The sequence below is a fragment of the Talpa occidentalis genome, unplaced genomic scaffold (genome assembly GCF_014898055.3).
Source record: "Talpa occidentalis isolate TD23 unplaced genomic scaffold, MPIMG_talOcc4v2.1 talOcc4.7, whole genome shotgun sequence".
NCBI lineage: Eukaryota > Metazoa > Chordata > Mammalia > Eulipotyphla > Talpidae > Talpa > Talpa occidentalis.
In genome coordinates, this window is record NW_023605083.1 from 38,288,792 (window position 1) to 38,311,030 (window position 22,239).

At 47.4% G+C, this 22,239-nt stretch overlaps 1 protein-coding gene across 1 annotated transcript; it reads left to right on the forward strand.

The window, feature by feature from the left end:
• Positions 1 to 134: 134 nt before the first annotated feature.
• NUDT2 (nudix hydrolase 2) lies at positions 135 to 14,374 on the forward strand. The gene is made up of 3 exons (XM_037493672.2): positions 135 to 244; positions 11,266 to 11,406; positions 13,803 to 14,374. The coding sequence occupies exons 2-3, from the start codon at positions 11,280 to 11,282 to the stop codon at positions 14,117 to 14,119; spliced, it is 444 nt and encodes a 147-aa protein (XP_037349569.1). The 5' UTR covers positions 135 to 244; positions 11,266 to 11,279; the 3' UTR covers positions 14,120 to 14,374.
• The last annotated feature ends 7,865 nt before the right edge of the window (positions 14,375 to 22,239 follow it).

Below are 22,239 nucleotides of genomic sequence, written 5' to 3' on the forward strand. Positions count from 1 at the left end.
CTCCCCTCCACCGGAAGACCAATCAGGGGTTCGAAGAAACGCTCGATTTCCGTCTTTCAACCAATCACTGCGCTTGCGTGAAGATCTCGCGACGTTCTACGTGAGAGACAGGCGCCTGTGAGGAGGGTCGACGCGCTGTCCGCCGCGCTCTGTTGGTCGCCCAGGGGGCGGCTGAGCGCTCCCGATTGGCCACTGTACTTTCGGTTTCCGCCCAAGGCCCGCCTCCTGCCGCCCTCCGCTAGGGGTGAGTGTTCCTAGAGAGGACCCTCTGGGGTTGGTGCTCGTGGAGGGGCTGAGGGCCGGAGAGGCGGGGATCTGCAGCTCACTACCCGCCAGTTGCTGCAGGATCGGTGTGGACGCGCCCTCCTCCGAGCTGGCGGCGACGCGTGGCAGCCGGGCCGAGCCGTGCGCAGGGCCTGGGCCTTGCTGGCCTGTGCTGGTGCTGCCCCATGCAGGTGCTGGCCCGTGCTGGTGCCGTGCTGGTGCTGGCCCGGGCTGGTGCTGGCCCGTGCTGGTGCCGGGCTGGTGCTGGCCCGTGCTGGTGCCGTGCTGGTGCTGGCCCGGGCTGGTGCTGGCCCGGGCTGGTGCTGGCCCATGCTGGTGCCGTGCTGGTGCTGGCCCGGGCTGGTGCTGGCCCGTGCTGGTGCCGTGCTGGTGCTGGCCCGGGCTGGTGCTGGCCCGTTCTGGTGCTGGCCCGGGCTGGTGCTGGCCCGTGCTGATGCCGTGCTGGTGCTGGCCCATGCTGGTGCCGTGCTGGTGCTGGCCCGTGCTGGTGCTGGCCCGGGCTGGTGCTGGCCCGTTCTGGTGCTGGCCCGGGCTGGTGCTGGCCCGTGCTGATGCCGTGCTGGTGCTGGCCCATGCTGGTGCCGTGCTGGTGCTGGCCCGTGCTGGTGCCGAGGTGGGTCGTGGTTTAGGTTCCAGCGGGTTTAGGTCCTAGCACCATGCCTTCTCCTCTCTGCGTCTCATTTTCGCTCTCGTTACCCTTTAAACCCTGTCTGCTTTCCAAGAGAGCCTCTGTGCTCTGATTGCTGCATTTATTGAATAAATGTGACAGTTACAGAAGTCACAGATTCACCACCTAGAACATAACTTCCTCTTTTCTCTGTTCCGGCCTGGTTTGGGCTCTTGTATTTGTTGTTACAGCTCATTAAAAAATATTTATATTTAAAGCAATGTGAATGGAAAAGAAAAGAAAAAAATGTTTATATGAATGACAGCAAAAAACAAACGGAGTGCAATCAGATGGCCAAATCCCTAATCTACACAGTACAAAGTAAGAGTAAAGATGATGAGAGTCAAACAGACTTGCCTTGAGTGACTACCAGACCCACTTCTGAGCCATGGTTTCCTTTTTCCTCTTTTGAAAAATGGCCTTATTTTTCAAGCCGGGGGGTAGGGGGTACCGACATCGCAACCCCCACCCCTGGAATTCTAAAATGCACGTGTAATTTATAGTTGGGGGCGGAAAGTATCAGCGGCACGGGAATTCAACCCGATAGAAAAACAATCCTGCCTTAAGTGAACCCTGGCCGATCACGCCCATGTTGTTCAAGAGTCGAGTCTGCTAGCCAGCGGAATTCAGGCCATGTCGAGAGGCAAGTGTACTAGCCAGTAGGGCAGTAGTCTTACTGTAATTGAGTATCCAATTTAGCTCAAAAATTGTCAGTTAAAGAAGTAACAAATAAGGAAATAAATCTATTCTTCAAAAGATAAGTTTTTTACTGCTAGCTATATTAAGCTGTGCACCTTATCTATAATGCATATGCATGCAATGAACAGTGTGTGTTCACTAGCAGTTTTGCAGAAAATATGAAAAGTAATTTCTTGATTAAACCTCAATAATAATGAGTCAATAAAAGTCCATTAAAATACAACAAGTTTTCTGATTACCTTTTATAATACAGGGATAAGAGTGACTCATATTCACTGCTTCTTACGCAGACCTTATGAATACTATTTCCTTATTTTAAACTACAACCACCATGAAAAGTAGGCAGCTTAGAAGCCTAGAGAAATAAATATTTTGTTCAACAATAACACAATTCTTGAATTAGAGTGGTAGGTCTTATTCACTGCAAAGCCAGCCATGCTTTTCAGTTTTCCTTGCTATTTCTGACTGAAAGAGAATGAAAATGCTTGAAATACTAGCTGCATAGGCAGACAGATGGAGGAAGGTGCTGAGGTACCTGCAGTGAAAAAAAAGTCCCTAATAGGAAAATTCCACTTTGGGAAATGAAGAGATGGGATGAAGTCGGTCACTGAACTCTAGATCCATCTGTCCACTTTACCTTGTGAGTTTTCCTTAGCATTTCAAATCATCTTGTCCCAAACAAATCACTAGCTTACATTGTACCCTCTCCAACACCTACTTTTCTTCCATCTGGTTACTCAAATCAAACACTTCTCTCTCTCCCTTGGATAATGAAACATCAGAGTGTTGATTTCATCTCTGAGATGGCTCTCAAATCCATCTCTCCTTTTTCACTTCCTCAGCCTTCATTTAATTCTCTATGATTTATCATCTGGACTATTGGCAATAGGCTTATAACTCGTTGGCTTCCTTGCCTTCAGTCTTCTAGTTTTCTCTCTACCTGCCTTGCTGCCAGAGTCTTTATAAATGTCAACCTGACCATATTACAATACTGCCTAACACCAAAGGCTCCTCAGTGCCTTCAGAATATAAACTAAGCTGCTAATCAATGGAATGTCATCTTGTGCTTGAGGGTCTTTGCCCACACTTCCTGCTTTGCCTGAAGTGTCCTTTACCTCTGTCTTTATTCTGCCTGGTAAACTAGTTAGCCTTTAAAATCTTTATGGAATAATCATTCCTTTCTACCTTTTCATCTTAGGCATAGCTCCATGATGCACAAGACACACATAATTTTTTGTTTGAATATCTTCCACTTCATTAGGTTGTGAACTCCTGGAAAGCAGACTTTGTAGTCAGTTTCATAGCTACCCTTCAGTTCCATAACACTGCCTGTGCCATGGGACACACTCAACAGACATTAGCGGAATAAATTAATCCCTTCAGCCTCTAATTTTAAAATTCTGTTTGCTTTCCAGACTTGTACAGCAGATGGCACTAATAGGCCACTTAACAGATCACCTTCACTAGGAATGACTTTTGTCTCAACCTTGTCTGACTTTGTCCTCATCCTCAAAACTGATACTGTTGTCATTCCTTAGCCTGTTTCCTCCCTTAGCCAAATAGCATGGATAACAAGATGACTCAGCAGCTTAGTCTCTGCAAAAAAAGAGAGTGGCAGATGTCCAGGAAGAGGTGCATTTGAGAGGACATAATCTGTCTCAATTTATTCATGGTGGTTAGGGAATTCTTTTCTTTTTCTCTTTGTTGTTGGTACAAGAAAGCTTTATTCATGGATGGGCCCCTCATTTCTGTCCTTTGTGATGTGGAAAGTGAGGGAAAGCTGAGAGTCAGAACTGCTTGTGGGCAAGCAGAGTTACCCACCCCATGGTGGAGTGACCTAGGCAGAGATCCTGGGTACCAGTGCCCTATGTTAGGTGCTTGTTTGCTTGACCAAGGCTAACATCAGGGGTGTTCCCCCGGCTCCCTGGTTTGGCTTTGAACATGTGATTTTTAGGTTCCTACTTCCCAGAAAAGAGCAGGGGAGACCTAGAAACGCTTATTGGATAAGCAAAGTTTAGGAGCCTCATATTGCCCCTTACCCCTCCAGAGTCATCTGCGAGTACCAGTGTCTTCACACCCCACTCCAAAACTGTTCTGTAGAAAATATTTCACTCCGACATCTTAAAAATCCACCATGTGCATATAGATCAAAGACTGGGGATTTTCATACTGGAAATAATTTTGCAAATCATTTGCATACCCTTTCTCAGGGCCATTTGTGCCCTAAGCTCTGCAGTTTCACTGTAGACATAGTTGTATAAGGAGGGAAACAGACTTTGGAGTTGGCATGACTTGGATTCAGATGCCCCCACTCACAGATCAGCTATGCCTTTGAGCAAGTATTTTAACCTTTTGAATCTGTTTCCTCATGTAAACTGGAGATGATAATGCTTATAGTAAAGGGTAGTCCTGAGTGTTAATAAAGATAAAACTTGCACAGTGTGGCTGGCACAGATGCCTGATAGTATGGTGGCATCAAGTGCTGTTTCTGTTAAAAGGGTTTCAGGTTAAGAGGAACGAGTTGGCAGGAGGATTTGGGAAGCTCTTTCTGTATCTGCAGGTGTATTCTTGAGGGCTTTGGAGCTGAGCTATGCTTGCAATAGCACTCTGATTAATTTGATGAAACATTGGAACACAACACATCAGTAGTCATTTATCTGTGAATTCTTTCTTGGCACCTAGGTTCTGAATCTCCTCAGCTGTGAGGAAACTGTATATATAGAGAAAGCCAAGAGTGCTTTTCCTTAGCTTCTGGAACCTTCTGATGACATTGAGGGTTTTTTTGTTCAGATTTTTTTTAACCACCTAAGGCACTTTGCCACTTTTCTGAAGTGTGAATTGCCTGCTGTCAGCCTGGAGTTCTCACCTCTGCAATTCTGGCTGCAGGCATATTTGCATATTGGATGCTGTGTTCTTTAACCCCCTCAGGTTTGAATCTACTTGGAGTCTGTGTGTGAGTTCCTATGAGCGTGTGTATGTGTGTGCGAGAGAATCAACATCAACAGACGGACAGGAAGGAAAGAAAGTTGGCTACTTTCAAACCCTAGGACAGTTTCAGCTCCCTGGTCTCCAGAAAAGCAGAAAACCTCCAACAATAGCTCCATTGACTTTTATGTAAATGGCACTCTTCAGGAAAACACTGGGCTATTTCCCAAGCCCCAGAACATACCCTGAACATTTGTTTGAGTGGGAGGTAGGGAGACAGTTCTGTTGAGTCAATGAACATATGTTGAGGGATTCTGTACTAGGTGCCAAGGAGCTAGCTCATAGTCTGGCTCTTTCCTGACGAAGGTACGGACAGAGATCTACCATACAAGTGCGTGTGCTTGTGGTGGCTTTGTTCAGTGTCCACTTAGCGAAGCTGGAATTAAGTGTCCCAGGATTTCCTTCCTGTATGGTTCTGAGTTAGGGTTGACCTCAAGAAACTGTGTATGAGGTTTGGAAGCTGAAGTGAAGTGGTAGCAGGTACACCTTTAGGGGCTGCTGCCAGGCGTGGTAGCGGTGCGTATGTTTTTTGACACAGATCTCCTGGCTCACGACATTGGTGACAACACCCGGCCTGCAGCTCCCCAACCCCTGCTAAATCTCCTTCAGCTTCTCTGAGTCCTGAACCAGGTGTCCATTCAGCTCTGTAGCCAAGAGTTTCAGCTTCTCTTCCAGGTCACCCACATCAATGAACTTGGACACAGTGGAAGACAGTCATGGGTTTCAGTTTGCCCTCATCAGTTCAGTATCCTCGCTGGGCCTGGTTTGTTCTCCAAGGTTCTAGTTTGTCCTTGCTTTCTTCTACTTCTTTTCTAGCTCTCCTTTCAACTGCTAGTCTCCCTAGCCTTTGGAGAAGGCCTAGTAGCAGATATAGAGGTGACAGAGTTGCATGGGTTTCTCCATAATTGTGCAAGTTGCACATAATTGTGCAAGTTTCCATAATTTGCAATAATCAGTTTCCATAATTGTGCAAGTTCGTGTTAAATCCTTGATGTTTTGTTGCTCAGAGTAGAAGTTTATGCAAGTCATGTCAGGGGCCCAGAAGATGGAATCATTAGAAGCCAGAAGGCTTCAAAAAAGAGGTGGCATCTGAATTGCTTCTGAAGTGTGAGTGGGAGGTTATATGTGACAGAGAGGAGGGAGAAATTCTAGAGAACAGCGGCTTCAAGCCAGGCAGTTGAAAGGACAAATAGGAGTTCTGCATTTTTAGAATGTTCTGTCCTCTCTTGGTTCTAGAACATAGGTGTAAAGTGAGCATCTGAACCTTGCTTTTTTTTTTTTTTTAAACCATTCTTTTTTTTTAAAGATTTATTTTTATTTATTTATTTATTTATTTATACAAACACTGGGTAGAGTCAGAAGCGCGGGAGGGTGAGAGAATTCACCAGAGCCAGAGCGGGGAGCAGAGCAGGCAGAAGGACAGAAGAACACTGCTGAGGGGAGCAGCGGGCGGCAGGAGAGGTCTGCGCGCCATGTGGGACCCTCCTCTGGTGGCCAGGGAGCAGCCAGGGATCAGAACCGGCGCTGCAGAGGCTGCAGGCAGCTTCGCAACCCAAAGCTCAACCGCTGCGCCACCGGGGAGGCCCTGAACCTTGCTTTTGATCTAACCTCTTCTGGTCCCATTAAGATGAACCATTGTTTGGTCTGATTCTTAGATGTGATTATGGTACACCTAGTGTGATTATGTGATTATGATGCCTCTACCCACTGGTAGATACTGAGATACATTTTTGCTAGAGTTCATCTTTGTTACTATCCTAAACTCCCTTCCCATGGCTCCCCGTGGTCACCACAGGACTGTCAATCTTTGTTCCCCCTGCTGTTTTAGGGTGGCAGTGGTATGCAAGAACGCCCTAGCACTTTTTATCCTAGACAGGGCACTGTGCCCTCTAGTCTTGGACCCCTAAGCTTATGTTGGGTTCCAGTGTTCATTCCTTGGGATGTCACACGAGGCAGGGGCAAGGTGTCTAAAACTTGCTGAGACTTTCTGAGCATCTTGATGGGGGGTTAGGGGAAATGGGATCAGGTACCTGTTTCTACCTGAACCAGGAACTACTAATTTGAAATATTTGTTCACTAATTCTGTGGTGACAGGGTGCTTCCTTCTGACTTCCAGAAAGGGGAATAGTTCTTGGCATAAATAGGAAGATAGGGAAGTAGAACACAGTGTTTAATAAAAGCCTGCTACCACTTTACATACGAATTTTTAAACTCAAACAGGATCACATTAGAAATACTATTCTGGGCCATCCTTTTTTCATTTAGCATGTCTGAAAGTCTTTTTATAAGGAGTACATTTGGCTCTGACTCCTTTTTTTAATGGCTTCATAATATTCCATCATAGAAACACATTGCATTGCATTTCATCATTCCCTTACTGATGAAAACTTGTTTCTGCCATTTTTTTTCTTTTTGATATCTCAGACAAGGTTGTGATGAACGATATTGCATGTGCATCCTAAACATATATTTCTGTGCCTCAGACTGCCTAGAAATGGAATTGGTGGGTCAGAGGGAATGTGCATTTAATGTTCTGATAATATTCACCAAATTGTCCTCCTAAGGGGATATGCTAATTTACTCTCCTGCCACCAGTGTATGAAAGCACAGACCTTTTCAAAACCCACTTTGAGATTATTTCCAGCCCTTAAAAATTTTCATTACGGGGTTCGAAAGCTTTGGAAGGTCACAGTGTTGGGTGTGTTTAGTCTTTTAGGGAGGAAACACTGTTCCCACCTGTTGGCAGTTCTCAGAATTGCCCCAAGCAGACTACAGTTTGAGTTTGGTTTTTATGTGCCTGACAGACCTTATCTTGATTGAACTCCAACCAGGGGTCTCTGGAGGCCATCTGAGGCCACTCTCAGCCACTCTCGAGGTGCTAGCCCCCAGCATATAGTCCCAGCTCCATCTTTGGCCTTTGAATCTTACAAAGGAGACACTGCTGATATTATGGGCCGCTTCCTGCTGGGCCCCTCTGCCATGCTTTCACTACATTTGTGATGCCTGGCTGTCCCGTTCTGCCATCCCACTTCAGGACCTTTGTCCAGGCTGCTGCCTCACCTGGAGTGCACTCACATTCCTGCCCTTTGCCAACATGCCTTTTACTCACCTGTTACTCCTTGCTTAAACATCCCTTCTACCAGGAAGCTACCTGCCTTTGATCCCTTAGATGAAATAGGTTTCCCATCACACATTTTTCCTTTCTAGCACATACATTACTGGCAGTTATTTTTTATTTTGTTTAATTGTTTGATTTAAGTCTGCCTCTCTCAGTAAAATAAGCTGCATATAGGCAAAGGCCCAGCACAGTGCTTAGTTCATAATAGGTGCTTATTGAATGAACAAATGAGACAAATTTTTTTGGCAGAATCTGACACAAAATATCCTCCATATTTTTGTTACCTTGATTATATGTTCCCCTTGAGATGATTTTTTTTTTCATTTCAATAGATATTTGTACTTTTCTTTTGCAGTTGTTGACATTTTTTCCCTGAAACAGAAAGAAAACTAAAGGAAATGGAAACACTAAAAATATGTTTATGTATTGCTGATTATAAAATTATTAAATGTTTTCTGTAAATTTCCAAATAGTGCAGGAATATATGGAATAGAAAATAAAAGTCTCTTCATAAGGCCATCCTCCAGAAAATACTACTAATAATTTGTGTGTCCTTCCAGATTTTTTCTATACATATTAAAATCTATCTAGTGCTTGTTATGTACCAGGTACTATTCTAAAGCACTTTACAAAAGTTAAGTCATGTAATCCTCACAGCGATCCTTTGAGATAAAACTGTTATTATGCCACAGGTGAGGAAATAGGCATAGCAGCTAGTCACATTGCTAACAAATGGCAGAGCCAGAACTTGAACCCAGGCTCCACATGTAACCGGTGGCTAAAGCCATAGCCTATTACAGGTGGTGCCCCCTGGGGTGGGTTGCTGGTGAGGATAGCCCCAGGAAAAATTCTTTAAAAATGAGGGGGAGGGCCTCCCCTGGTGGCTCAGTGGTTGAGCGCTGGGTTGTGAGGCTGCCCACAGCCTCTGCAGCGCAGGTTCGCTCCCTGGGCGCCGGCAAGGGTCCCACAAAAAAAAAAAAAAAAAAAGAAGTGAGGGGTTGCTGATAGAGGGCAGCAAGGGGCACTAAACTGGCCAAGGTCACTGCCCAAATAGTTTACTGGTCACTGTCCGAGTTCTTCACCTGCACGCACAATTGCAAGACTACTCAGGCTCAGGGAACAACAAAGGGATTTAGTTAACAAATCAGGGAAAAACAAAGAGTTACTGAGGCCAATAATGCTCTTTACCTCACCCAAAGCCATGTCCAGTGTTTCCCAGTGGCACAAAAGCAGTTAAAATGGCGTCTTCCTGCCACTGTGGACATGGGGCAGCCAGACTATAGGCCAGGTTTCGACTCATGAAGACAACAAAAGACGCAACACAGTAGATGCTCCATGAGCACAACCCCAGACAAGCACACTCAAAACAATAGCGGTCGAATGACCACACTCACAAATCTCAACAAGACGCCAGGCTCCAGGTCTTCGCCTTTTCTGCCAGGGTGGAGCTCAGTAAGACGCCTGGCGCCTGGGTCTTCCTCTTTTCACCTGGCCACAACTCAGTAACACACCTGATCCCAGGTTTCCTTCCTCTCCACCAAGACCGCAACAACAGCAAAACCGGAAACCATTTCAGTCTCTCAGCTACTTGCAAAGCCCTGACAAGTGGCCACACTCAGGCATCTGAGTAAAAGGCCTGGCTCCAGGTCTCCGTCTTCGCCAGGCCACAACAGCCTTATGGAAGATCGGTGCAGTGGGGGCCCAAACCCACTGACCCCAAATGCTAAATTACAAAAACTGATTGCCCTTTTGCAGCCACTTGTATTACTTATCAGTCACTCCACTCCACTTTTAGCATTTTCCTTGGGACTATCTATCCTCACCAGCAACCCCCCCCACCCGCAACTCAGTCCCAGGGGGCACCACCTGTAACAGAGCAACTGATAAGTAATATAAAGTGCTGCAGAAGGGGGGCAGATGGATTCAGTTTGTGACTGAATTTGGGATTCAGCATGAGGGGTCAGTGGATTTGGGGCCCTGTGCCAACCCACGCCGATCTTTCAGAAGGCTGTTGTGAATGAAGGTGGAGGCTTTCAGCAGCCAACCTTGGGGAGGAAAAGTTCAGAGGCTTTGCAAGTAGCCAAGTGACTGAAACTGTTTCCGGTTTTGCTGCTGTCGTGGCCTGGCAGAGACGGTGAAGACCTGGAGCCCGGCGTCTTACTGAGATGTGTGAGTGTGGTTGTTTGTCAGGTCATTCGACCGTTGTAGCTGCTGTTTTGAGTGTGCTTGTCTGGGGTTGTGCTGGGGCATCCCAGAAGCTCATGGAGCATCTCCTGTTTCGTCTTTTGTTGTCTTTGTGAGTGGAAACCTAGTCTATAGCCTGGCTGCCTCGTGTCCACAGTGGCAGGAAGACACCATCTTGGACACGTGGCCTATTCCGGAGAGGAGCTCTGTGCCCTCAGTGGTGGGAAGATGCTATTTTAACTGCTTTTGTGCAGGACTGAGAAACACTGGACACAGCTTTGGGTGAGGTAAAGGCCATTATTGGTCTTAGTAACTCTTTGTTTTTCCCTGGTTTGTTAACTAAATCCCTTGTTGTTCCCTGAGCCTGAGTAGTCTTGCAATTGTCCCTGCAGGCGAAGAACTCAGACAGTGACCAGTAAACTATTTGGGCAGTTTCCTTGGCCAGTTTTAGTGCCCCTGGTTACCCTGTATCACACACTCCTCTCAGCTGCTAAGCTGGTTTGTCTCTGATACATGGGGAAGAGGTTCTCTACTACGTGTGCCTTTTTATACTTTGACTTTTAAACCATGTGAATGTATGACATTTGAAAACATGGATTAAAAATAAAAGACAAGGGATCCCTGGTGGTGCAAGGAGTTAAGATGCAACCTATGAAGCTGTCCGCAGCCACTGCAGCATGAGTTCAATCCCCAGCCAGGGAGCTACCCACATGGTGCAGCAGACCTCTCCTGTCTCGCCCGCTGCTCCCCTCAGCAGTGTATTTCAGTCAGTCCGCCTGTTCTGTTCCCTGCTGTGTCTCTGGTGGATCCTCTCACCCCCCACATACTTCTGGCCTGTACCCCCATAGTTCTTGTATGCAAAAATAAATAAATCTTAAAAAAATAATAAAAAACCCCAGAATTTTTTAGTACAACAAACTTCCTTAGTCGCTCCTTGGAGTCGTCTCTTTTCTCCACAGACTCAGGCTGGAGGGAAATGGGATTGTGGATTTGCTGACAGTGTTGTACTGTGTCTCTCCCATTCCTCACATCTCTCTGGGTTCAGTGGGTAAAGTTCTAAGGATCTCCAGTCTCTTAACATGCAGTCCTGTGTCTCCTGTATTTTAGCAGGGAGACCTGGAGGAGCAGCACTGACAGGGTGGGGTCTGCAGGTAGACAGTGCTTCCTGGTCCCCCCCACCCACCCACCCCCCTCCTCCTATCTGTCCTTGGTATGCTGCCTTTTTCTGGAGTTAACGGGGTCTGTTAGCTAGTCTGTGCTGCTCTCCAACACCAGAGTACAGTGTGTAATCTATCTGTTTTATAAAGTATCCTGCATCTTCTCTAAGTCCTCAGCTAGATCATGGCCCTGAGAGCGTGTGGCTTGATCATATTCCGAAGACGCCACATCCCCAAGATGGACAACAGTGCAATTGAGTTTCTACTGCTACAGGCATCAAATGGCATTCATCACTGGACTCCTCCCAAAGGTGCGAGGCCAAAGGGGCTGGCGCTTGGGGAAATGCCAGACGTTGTTCTGAACTCCACCCTGCCAGCCCCCCTGCAAGGCTTGCTTCTCCATGACTGTGCAGCAGGAAGAGGGGTGGTGGGCAGGAGCCCTGATCCTTTCTACATACAAGGTCTCCGTGCCAGGCCAGATCATAGCTGGAAATAGAACTTTGTGATTGACTCCCAGAGCGGAAACTGCACCTGTTTTTGTTTTTCTTTTTTGTTGGGTTTTTTTTTTTCTTTTTTTTTTAGCCCCAGCCTCTGGATGAGTGGCTGGATAGGAGAAAAGGAACTGGACTGGGTATTGGGGATTCTGCCCTTGGGTCATTACGGGGCTATAGGTCAGAAGCACAAAGTGAATAGTTCCCAGAGAGAAGGGCGTGAGATGGGAGAGGGATGAACAAGGATCCAGGGTTGATGGAAAACAGAAATGGGAACAGGAAATCCATTTTGCACATTTGAGTTTCACTAGGGAGAAGCAAGGTGAAAAAAGGGACAGAAGTGTCATAAATACTATGAATAGGAATATTCACACTTGTCTCCTGATCCCCTCAGTCACACTACCTAGTAGCTCTCAAAGTAAGATTTCAAAGGACCTCTCCTAACTTTTTTTCCTGCTTAAGCTTGGCGGAGACCTTACGAGGCTAATATGGGCAGAAAAAAAGGATGCTGACCCCAGAAGCCTCCGGAGGGGGCGCCAGATTCCCCCAGGGTGGAGCCCCTATCTACTGAATAGATGCTTTTGGGAAGGATGTGCTCAGCGCCTCCTGAGGGAAGTTAGGACTCCCTGGGTCAGCATCACCTCAGTCACTACCTGCATCCCTCTAACCTTCCTCCCCCCATGCATCACCTGCCGTTGTCCATGGCTATGTGAGGTGCTCTTCAGAGAACACTTCCCAGAAGCCATGAGCCGGACTGGGTTTTTAAGTGCTAAACTCCTGGTTGTTTTCTGTGGGAGCTGTGCTGCAGCAGCTGACTCAGGACACTGCTCTGAGGACCCTGGGAAGGAGGAGGGCTAGGGAATAACCTTGTCCAAACCGAGAAGGGAACAGCTAAGCGTTCCTGTTCCTCATGTGCTCCTGAACCAGGAGGCCTCCAGCAACTTGCTGGAGCCATGTGTTGACAGAGGTTGCCAGACCCCTCCCAGTCCTTTTTGGTCCCTCTGGGCAAGCTGAGAATTTGCAGGGAGGGCCTAGAGGCAAAGCTGAGGGCTGCTTCCAGTCTGCAGAGCTTCAAGTTCTCTTGAAACAGTTTCTTGGCACTGTCTGCTCAGGCTCGGGTCTTGCCAACAAATTTTCTTAGAACTGGCTCTCCGCTTGTCCTTAGTCTAAGTTCCCATCAGGCCTTTCCCTATGAAAGTGGAATCTGGCCTTGCTCAGTTAGAAAGATGAAAACAATTTAGAAAAGCCTTGATAGCTACTTGGAAACAGCTGCTAGTGCCGAAGTGCATGGTTTTGAGCCTGTCTGTTGGCCCTGGGGCTTCAGGGACCAACTGCAGACAGTGTTAAGTCCTCACTGTGGATTGTAGCTGAAGTGCTGCCTCCTCAGCGAGCTCCCACCTGCTAATAGGGACTGTCTCCCTTTGGGAAAATCACATTAAGGTCTCCAAGAGAAATGTGGCCCTTGAGAACACGTGTAGGGCCGCAGCTACAAGCTTGCTTGGTTCTGGATGGCAGCAGACAAGAAAGCAGGTCATGAAGCCCCTATGTGGGGTCAGGAACAAGTATTAAAGCAACAGGAGATACACAGGTAGTCACAGCAGCAGCGTCCAGCAGTGACAGTGGCCCCCTGCCCTTTGAGTGGCCCCCCGGGGAGCCCTGTTAGCTTTTGTATGATTTATAGACAAAGCCGGCACAGGGCCAGGTTTAAGCCTAGTTTACAGAAATATGTGTTCGCACGTGAGAACTATACATCAAGTTACATATTATTTACTGCTTTCCACACATGCGGACTATGTCCAAGGCTACATGTTATCTACTAGGTCACCTGTGCTGGAAGATCATGGCGAAAAACAGTCTGAGAAACTCTGAGAAAACCCTGTTTTTTCACAGGCCCTACACATGGGATGAGGAACTCCAAAGAATAAGTAGAGGTCTGAGGGAGGCCATCTCTCTCACCGTGGAAGAGCAGAGTATTCTAGGCCCATTTTGCCAAACATATAGTCTGTTTCACTCTGCAGAGATGGAGTGAGGAGGGATTGCCCAGACACCCAGAGCCAAAGAACTACATGCCCTACACCCCGTTCATATTGAGATTGCCAATCCTCAGGCTTCCTTTGGCCTAACAATACCTCCAAAAGTCACCATCTTTAAATCATCTGTCTCGGGAAATCTAGCTTTGTTAAAATTTTCTCCTCTTCCTCTTTTCTCCAAATCAGGCCATGTGGAACCAGGAGAGAGTGACTTGGAAACAGCTTTGCGGGAGACAAAGGAAGAAGCAGGCATAGAACCGGGCCAGCTGACCATCATTGAGGGGTTCAGACGGGAGCTCAATTATGTGGCCTGGCAGAAGCCTAAGACAGTCGTCTACTGGCTGGCGGAGGTGAAGGACGGGGACGTGGCGATCCACCTCTCCCACGAGCACCAAGCCTACCGCTGGCTGGGGCTGGACGAGGCTTGCCAGTTGGCTCAGTTCAAGGAGATGAAGGCAGTACTCCAAGAAGGACACCAGTTTCTCTGCTCCACAGCGGCCTGAGCTGATCAGAACAGAGTTACCTCAGTAGGATCCTTCAGGAACCCACCTTTAGCTCCGGGGAAGGTGTTCTAGTCTTTCGCTCCTCACAGCAAAGAGCAGATTGGTTAGTGCGATCAGCTGAGGACTCTGAGAGCAAACAAAAATTGCAGCTGGTTAGAAAGGAAGGTAAAAGAAGAAAAAAAAAAATAAATAAATAAAAGGCCAGGCTCAGTAAATGCATCCTTGTACTTTATAAATACACCTCAAGCAGCTCATCTGGCCTTCTAACCCTTTGTATTTATTTCTTGGACTTTTGCCCATGTTGGAGAGGGAAAAGCTAAAGCGCATTGGAGCTCTGCCCTCAGCCGGGGTGAAACCATGTTCGTGTCCAATCTCCCAAAGAAGCTAAGGCCAGGGAATCAGAATAGGGAGACCCAATACTGCCTACCTCTGGAATTCCAAGCCCTCTCACCCTCTCCCTACCAGTGTCCCCAAAACTGTGACCTGTACTCCGACAGGATATACAAGTGAGTGGGGCCGGAGCACAGGGGTTGGATTTCTTTTACTCACATAACTCTTCCTAGCACCAGGTACATAGGTTGGAGGTGCTCAGTAAATATTTGCTAAAATAATTGGGGACCCAAGAACTTTGGGCCATATCCTAAGTCATGACAGGGAGAGAGGAAGACAGGCAGCCCTAAGCCGCCTGATACACACGCACCAAATTCAGCCCAGTCCTGTCTCCCAGAGTCAATAATGGGCCTTGTGGCATGACTGAGGTCCCTGGCAAGAGGCAGGCCCAGGCCTGAGGGGCTTTCCTGGACCACCCCACAGCCCTATCACTACACTACGCCTCACCTGCAGCTGCCTTCTCCACCTTAGCCAATTCTCGGCATTGGTGTTTCTCTCTCCCCACCTACTCCCTTTCTACACAATTCAACTGTGAGACCCAGAGGTGTGAGAGTTGGGTCTCAGCCCTCTTTTCCCTTGCTACTAGGCCTCAAGGAATACAGGGCAGGTGTTAGAACCTACAGCCCTCCCAGGCGCTGTTAGCAGCTACATTCATGTGGATCTTGTTAGAGAGTTGTTGCCCAATGAAGTGCAGAAGATTGGATGAGAAGGGGCATTGGCAGAGGTCATCCTGGATTACCAGGGTTAAGAACAGCCACCCCAGAGGAAGGAGAAAGAAGTCACCCAGGTCTTAAGCAGGGCTTCCAGATGTTTTCAGTCACTGCTGCTCCGTGCAGACAGGGCAAAAGTACTACGAACAGGATCTTGGAGCTCTGCCAGGGACCTGAATGGTTTTGCTCCTCGCCCCTCTGTGCAGCACTCTGAAGGAGGCCTGCTGCAGGAAGTTTTTGGAGCTTAATGTTCTCTTTCCAGGCCAGCAGAGACCACATCCCACTGATTTAATAAATGCCTGCTGGGCAGTGGTGCCAAACCACAGACTAGCTGCTTCCTAACAAGGGCTGGCTGGCCCTGTGCTCTCAGCATGGGCAGCTGTGGAGCCTCAAAATGCTAAGAACGCATATGTAAGCATTCGAAGGGACCTGGAAAGTGACCTGATTTTGCTGCTCATTTTTATAGCTGGGGAAATTGAGGCTCAAAAAGACCCTGGCAGTTGCCTACCTGTGGGGTGCTTTGGAGATGAGGTGCCCGAGGGAAGTCTTCAGAATAGCTTGGATAGCTTCAGTGTCTTTTCACTGGGCCCTGCAAAATTTTCCATTAAAACCCAGGTACAGTAGAGAAGGTGGGGGTGCTTGTAAGGGCAGGAATGGCCACAGTGCAGGTTTTCTGATCCCATGCAGACCGGGTAAAGGAGGAGTCAGAGTCCTTAGTGGTTTTTTGCAGGTCTTTTTATTGGGGTTCACCAGGCATATGGCAGGCAGGGGTGCTGGGGGGCCAGGAGGCTGGCAGGCCTCCCAGCCCCCAGCAAGTCTTCACTCTATCTGGGCTCTCTGGCATTCTCTGCTTCTGCTTCTTTGCTTCTCTCATCGGCTTCTTTCTCAGCTTCTGCTGGCATCCCCGTGACGCCGCCCTTATAAGCCCAGTCTTAGCCCAGGTGAATCCCATCTACCTATGCCCACACCCTACTCCAGGTGCCCGCCATCAGGCATGCATTCAGGACCGCAAGGATCCATCATCTATCCTGATGGCGGGAGGGCAGAAAACCCTGACATATTCTTTACCCTACAGTGCTTAAATCATATGCTGGCTTTGCAGGAAGACTTTGGCAGTAGGGTGGGACCTGGGCACGTTATAGGAGGTGGATGAGGGTGAGAGAGTGGGACCGAGATAGGGATGTGCCAGGCTTTGCCGTTACCACTGTGCTTCTGCCAGCCAAATTTGCTCAATGGGAACTCAGAGGCCCGGGAGCATTACAAAGTCCACTCACTCCCTCACCCGCACTACCCCCTGCCAACTGGGCAGAGAAGCACTCTGCTGAGGCTGCACTTTGGGCTAGGCCAGGGCTCAGAGGCTTCAGCAGCGTTATACCTGCTGGAAGGTTTTTCTTTTTTTTTCTTTTTCAGAACATGGGGAGGCTTAGAACTGCTCTGAAGTGGGAGATCCCTGCCTCAGCCCCTCTGAGAGCTCACTTGGGATCCTTGCTAGTCTGCCTGCCTCTTGGCTCTCAGAGTCCCTGAGTTCTAGAGTGCGGTCCTTCCCAGGTTCAGTATGTAGTTTCAGTGGGTTGTGTGGCCTGGACAAGGACAGAGATGACTGATGGGGTCGTCCTTTCACTCCACGGTGATGGTGATGGCCCCAAGGATCAAACTTAGGGAATAGGGAGGTAGAGGAGACTGTTCTGGGGCAGAGAGTGGCACGTCTCTCTTCTTTCTACAGGAATCAGAAGAAAGAGGACAGTTCCCTCCTATGGTCTCAGTAGAGGTTGGCCTGGAGAAGGGTACTAGAATCTACTGTTTGGCAATGAGCAGCCTCTTGCCTGAGATCCTTTGTAGAAAAATTTCTCTCAGTATTTCTATGGCTCTTAGCCTCCTGTCTTCAAAAAAACTTTCCCAGAACACTAAGATGAGTGTTCCATAGCTACTTCTCCTTCAAAACTCGGGCACCTTGGTGTAGGGGGCAGGAGGACACAGCAGGTTCTTGGTGACCCGAGCAGACTGGGTAAAGGAGAGAGTCCTGGAGCCTTCAGTTTGGCTTTTCAGGCTTTTATTGGGATTTACCAGGCACATGGCAGGCAGGGGTGCTGGGGGGCCAGGAGGCTGGCAGGTCTCCCAGCCCCCAGCAAGTCTTCACTCTTTCCGGGCTCTCCGGCCTTCTCTGGTGGTCTCTGCTTCTCTTTCGCTCCGCTCTTGGTTCTGCTTCTCTGCTCTCTTGGCATCCCCGTGACGCTGCCCTTATAAGCCCAGTCTCTTAGCCCAGGTGTGCCTACTTATGCATGCCCACACCCCACTCCAGGTGCCCGCCATCAGGCATGCATTCAGGACCGCAGGGATCCATCATCAATCCTAATGGCAGGAGGGCAGAAAAGCCTGATACTTTTTATTTACCCTACACTTGGGCAGTTGTTTCACTACCTTAGCGCGGGAGGGTGAGAGGATTCACCAGGGCCAGAGCCGGGAACAGAACAGGTGGACGGATGAAATACACTGCTGAGGGGAGCAGCGGGCGGCAGGAGAGGTCTGCGCACCATTTGGGACCCTCGCCATGTGGGACCCTCGAGCACCCTCAAACCGGTGCTCAGAGGCTGCAAGCAGCTTCACAGCCCAGTGCTGCGCCACCAGGGGAGGCCCTGCTTTCTTATCTATAACCTGTATCACTGTTTCTCTTTTAGTTCAGAGACCCCTTTCAACGTGACCCAGCCTCCCTCTCAAGATGACCCGTCTTTGGCCTTCTGGCCCCAGACACCTTCCTCCATCCTCTCCTCCCTATGTGCGCTATGTCCCAGACACATCTTCGAAGACCATCATTCTCAGACATCAGAGCTGAGCACTGGCACAGGCAGGCCTGAGGGAAGCTGGTGGTGCAGTGGTCGGGCCTGCATGCCTGCCTTTGTCACGGCCTCAGTATGTGATCTTGGGCAGACTAACTGCTCTGGGTCTGTTTCCTGATTAAAACAAGGAAGCTGGACCAGATAACCTCTCTGGTTCCTATCAGAGCGGATAGTCTTTAGGATTGGCTTGAACTCCTTAACTTACTGTGTAAAGATCAAAATTCTGACAGACTCTACCTCTGTTCAGTTATTCCATGTCTAAGATGTTCTGGTTTTCTGATTCCAAGTTCAAAACGCTAAGTGTAAATAAAAATAACACAACTATTCGCTAGTTGAGAATCAACTAATTAGAGTTCATGCCTGACATAGGATATTAAGCAGTTGTAAGAAAAAAATAGAATCGTATTTAGGTACATTTTTACCTATTAAAAATTAAATTTTAATAAAAACAAAAGCAAAATGCCATGTGAGGGGCTGTCTGATCACCAGGGGGATCTGGGATATGCACAGAGTGGTGGCCAACTGGTGCAGGAGAGAGGATGGAACCATTGGCCATGTTGGTCCTTGCTGGAGATGTGGAGGGCTGACAGTGACAACTCCAGGACAAAGGCCAGGGGGCTGAAGCCCCCGTGGCTGTCTCTGAAATCAGATGCCAATAAAGGAAGAGGAGGAACTTGTGCTTCCTTCTCCGCAGAGGCCCCACCTCCAGTGGAACAGGTACTCCTGGTTGGAAAGTGAGAGGAGTGAAATTGCACCCCCCCAACAAAAAATCTGTTTCCTTCACATATCTTCCATCACCCCTACTTTACAGTTAGTCATTGTGTTTATCCCCAAGGGCTGATGGGGTATCCTCTTTCTGTAGTTTGTTGAATGTCTCCTCAAATGCTGTCATTCCTCTGGTGGGAGTTACAGAGTTACAATGTGAAGAACTATTGTGCAACTTTTTTTAAAAATTAGGTATGGCAATTGGGGTAATTTTAATATGGATTGGGTATTCGTACATATTAAGGAATTAATCTATTTTTGTTTTTCCAGGACATGCATGCTGAAGTGTCATAATGTCTTCAGGTTATTTTCAAAATGTTTAGGGGAAAAATACACATACACAGAATATAGTACAGTAAATACAGCAAAACTTTTTTTTTTTTTTTTTTTAGAGGCATGTTTTATTTGTTTGTTTGTTTGTTTTGTTTAAACATGCACTGGGTACAGTCAGAAGCGCGGGAGGGTGAGAGAATTCACCAGAGCCAGAGCGGGGAGCAGAACAGGCAGAAGGACCAAGTACACTGCTGAGGGGAGCAGCGGGCGGCAGGAGAGGTCTGCGCGCCATGTGGGACCCTCCTCCGGTGGCCAGGGAGCAGCCGGGGATCGAACCGGTGCCGCAGAGGCTGTGGGCAGCTTCGCAACCCAGCGCTCAACCGCTGCGCCACCGGGGAGGCCCAAATACAGCAAAACTTTAACAACGGTTCAGTCAAGATTGTGCTAGATAAGTGTTTATTATACTAGACTATCCATTTTTCCATGCTTTTGAAATGTTTTCATAAGAAAAGTTGGAAAACCGTGAGTATGGTCTGAACTAGGCAACAAAACTACACATAGAAGCAAAGGCAAGAAGGGACGACTGGATGTCTCTGCATGGGGAAAAGAGGTTACAGTGTTCTCTTTCCACTCTTCTGAATATTCCACACTTTTTTTTTTTTTTAGATTTTATTTATTTATTTATACATGCACTGGGTACAGTCAGAAGCGCGGGAGGGTGAGAGAATTCACCAGAGCCAGAGCGGGGAGCAGAGCAGGCAGAAGGACCGAGGTACACTGCTGAGTTGAGCAGCAGGCGGCAGGCGAGGTCTGCGCGCCATGTGGGTCCTTCGCTGGTGGCCGGGGATCGAACCGGCACTGCAGAGGCTGAGGGCAGCTTTGCAATCCAGTGCTCAACAGCTGAGCCACCAGGGAGGCCCAATATTCCACCCTTTCTATAATGATGGAGTGTCACCTTTGTGTCAACGACTTTCAAAACATTTGGTTTCTATTTAAATGTGATTTAAAGGTATGTTTTATTTTATGTTTAAATTTTCATTCAGGTTGGTTTCCATCACTGACAGTATTTTAGAAGTACAGGCTCCCCCTTTCAGGTATGGTTATCACAGTGCACCCACCACCCAAACACCCACACTCCATTGTGCTCCCTTCCACTTTTCTTGCCCTTTCGCTCCCCCCTCCCCCTCTGGATGCCTTCTATAGTAACTTTTCAAGGATTAATTTTTTTTTTTATATTACACTGTTGTGTTTTTTATTTATTTATTTATTTATTTATACAAGAACCCAGGTACAGGCCAGATGCGTGAGAGAGTGAGAGGATTCACCAGAGACAGAGGGGGAACAGAACAGGCAGACTGATGAAATACACTGCTGAGGGGAGCAGTGGGCAAGACAGGAGAGGTCTGCTGCACCATGTGGGTTGCTCCGAGGCCCAGCACTCCGATGGAACCAGCACTGCAGAGGCTGAGGACAGCTTCACAGCGCTGCACTCAACCACCTGTGCCACCAGGGAGGCCCCTGTTTTTGTTTTTGCATAGAAGAACTGGGGTGTAGGCCAGGGGTGCAGGAGGACAGTGAGAGGATTCACCAGAGACAGAGTGGGGAGCAGAACAGGTGGATTTACTGAGGGGAGCAGCAGGCAAGACAGGAGAGGTCTGCTGTGCCATGTGGGGTAGCTCCCTGGCCAGCGATGGAACTCAGGCGGAGGTGATCGCACTGAGACTTAACCTCTAGTCCACCAGGGAGGCCCTCAAAGGTTAATTTTGTTTGACTTTATCTACCTTCGTTTGGTTTCTCTCTATTCCACATATTAGTGACACCATCTGATATTTGTCTTTCTCCTTTTAGCTTATTTTGATTAGCATAATCCCTTCCAGCTCCATCCATGTTGCTACAAATGGCATGAGTTTCTCTTTTTTTTGATCACCAAGTAGTATTCCATTGAGTACAAGAAGATGATCTTTTTGATCCACTTATCTGTTTTTGGGCACTTAGGTTGTTTTCATAGCTTGGCTACCGTAAATAGTGCTACAATAAACACAGGAGTGCAAGTTTCCTTTCAAATGAGTGTTTTGTGTTCTTTGTGGAGATATCTAGGAATAGAATTGCTGGGTTGTATGGCAGATCCACTTTTAGCCTTTTGAGAAACTTCCATACTGTTTCCCATAGGGCTGGGTCAGCCTACATTCCCATCAACAGTGTAGAAGTACGTCTTTTTCTTCACATCCTTGCCAGTGCTTGCTTCGGATCTTTTGTGTTGTTTTTTTTTTTTAATTTGGTGTGACATATTGTAATTTATGGCATAACAAAGTAATATTAATGGGATAGTTTTAAATCAGCTCTTGAGAGAGAGTTAAAAAAAATCATCAAAACTGCTAACATTTATCAGGTTTCCTCTATGTCAGGCATAATACCAAGTGCTTTACATTTATCAGCTCATTTAAAGCTGGCAATAGCTTGATACTGAATTAGACAATTATCCCCATTTCACAGATGAGGAATCAGAAAAGAGAAGTGAAATAATTTGAGCAAGTTTAGATAGCTAGCTAGCTATCAGATCTTTTTGATGTGAGCCATTCTCAAAGGTGTAAGGTGTATCTCATTGTAGCTTTGATTTGCATTTCACTAATAAGTGATGATGAATATTTTTTCATGTGCCTGTTGGCCAACTACATGTCTTCTTGGAGAAGTGTCTATTTAAGTCCTCTGCCCATTTCTTTTATTGGGTTATTTGTTTTCTTTTTGTTACGTTGTGTGAGTTCTTCGTAGATCTTTGATATCAGTACCTTGTCAGATGTACAGTTTGTAAATATTTTCTCCCATTCAGTAGGGTGCTTTTTCATTTTAGTTGTGGTTTTTGTTTTGTTCTGTTTTTTCTGTACAGAGCATTCTAGTTTGATGTAGTCCCAACTGTTTATAGTGTCTTTTGTTTTCCTTGCGGCTAGAGGGGAATCCACAAAGACTGGAACTTACATCATGAAGTGTTTTACCTACATTTTCTTCTATGTATTTTATGGTTTTAGATCTTACATCCAAGTCTTTCCTACACAAAGAGGTATGTTTTTCAAGGAGGCTTTGGTCTCTCTAATGGGGAAAAAAAAAAACAACAAACACTGGTTTGGGCGTGAGCAGGAAACATTCAAATGTT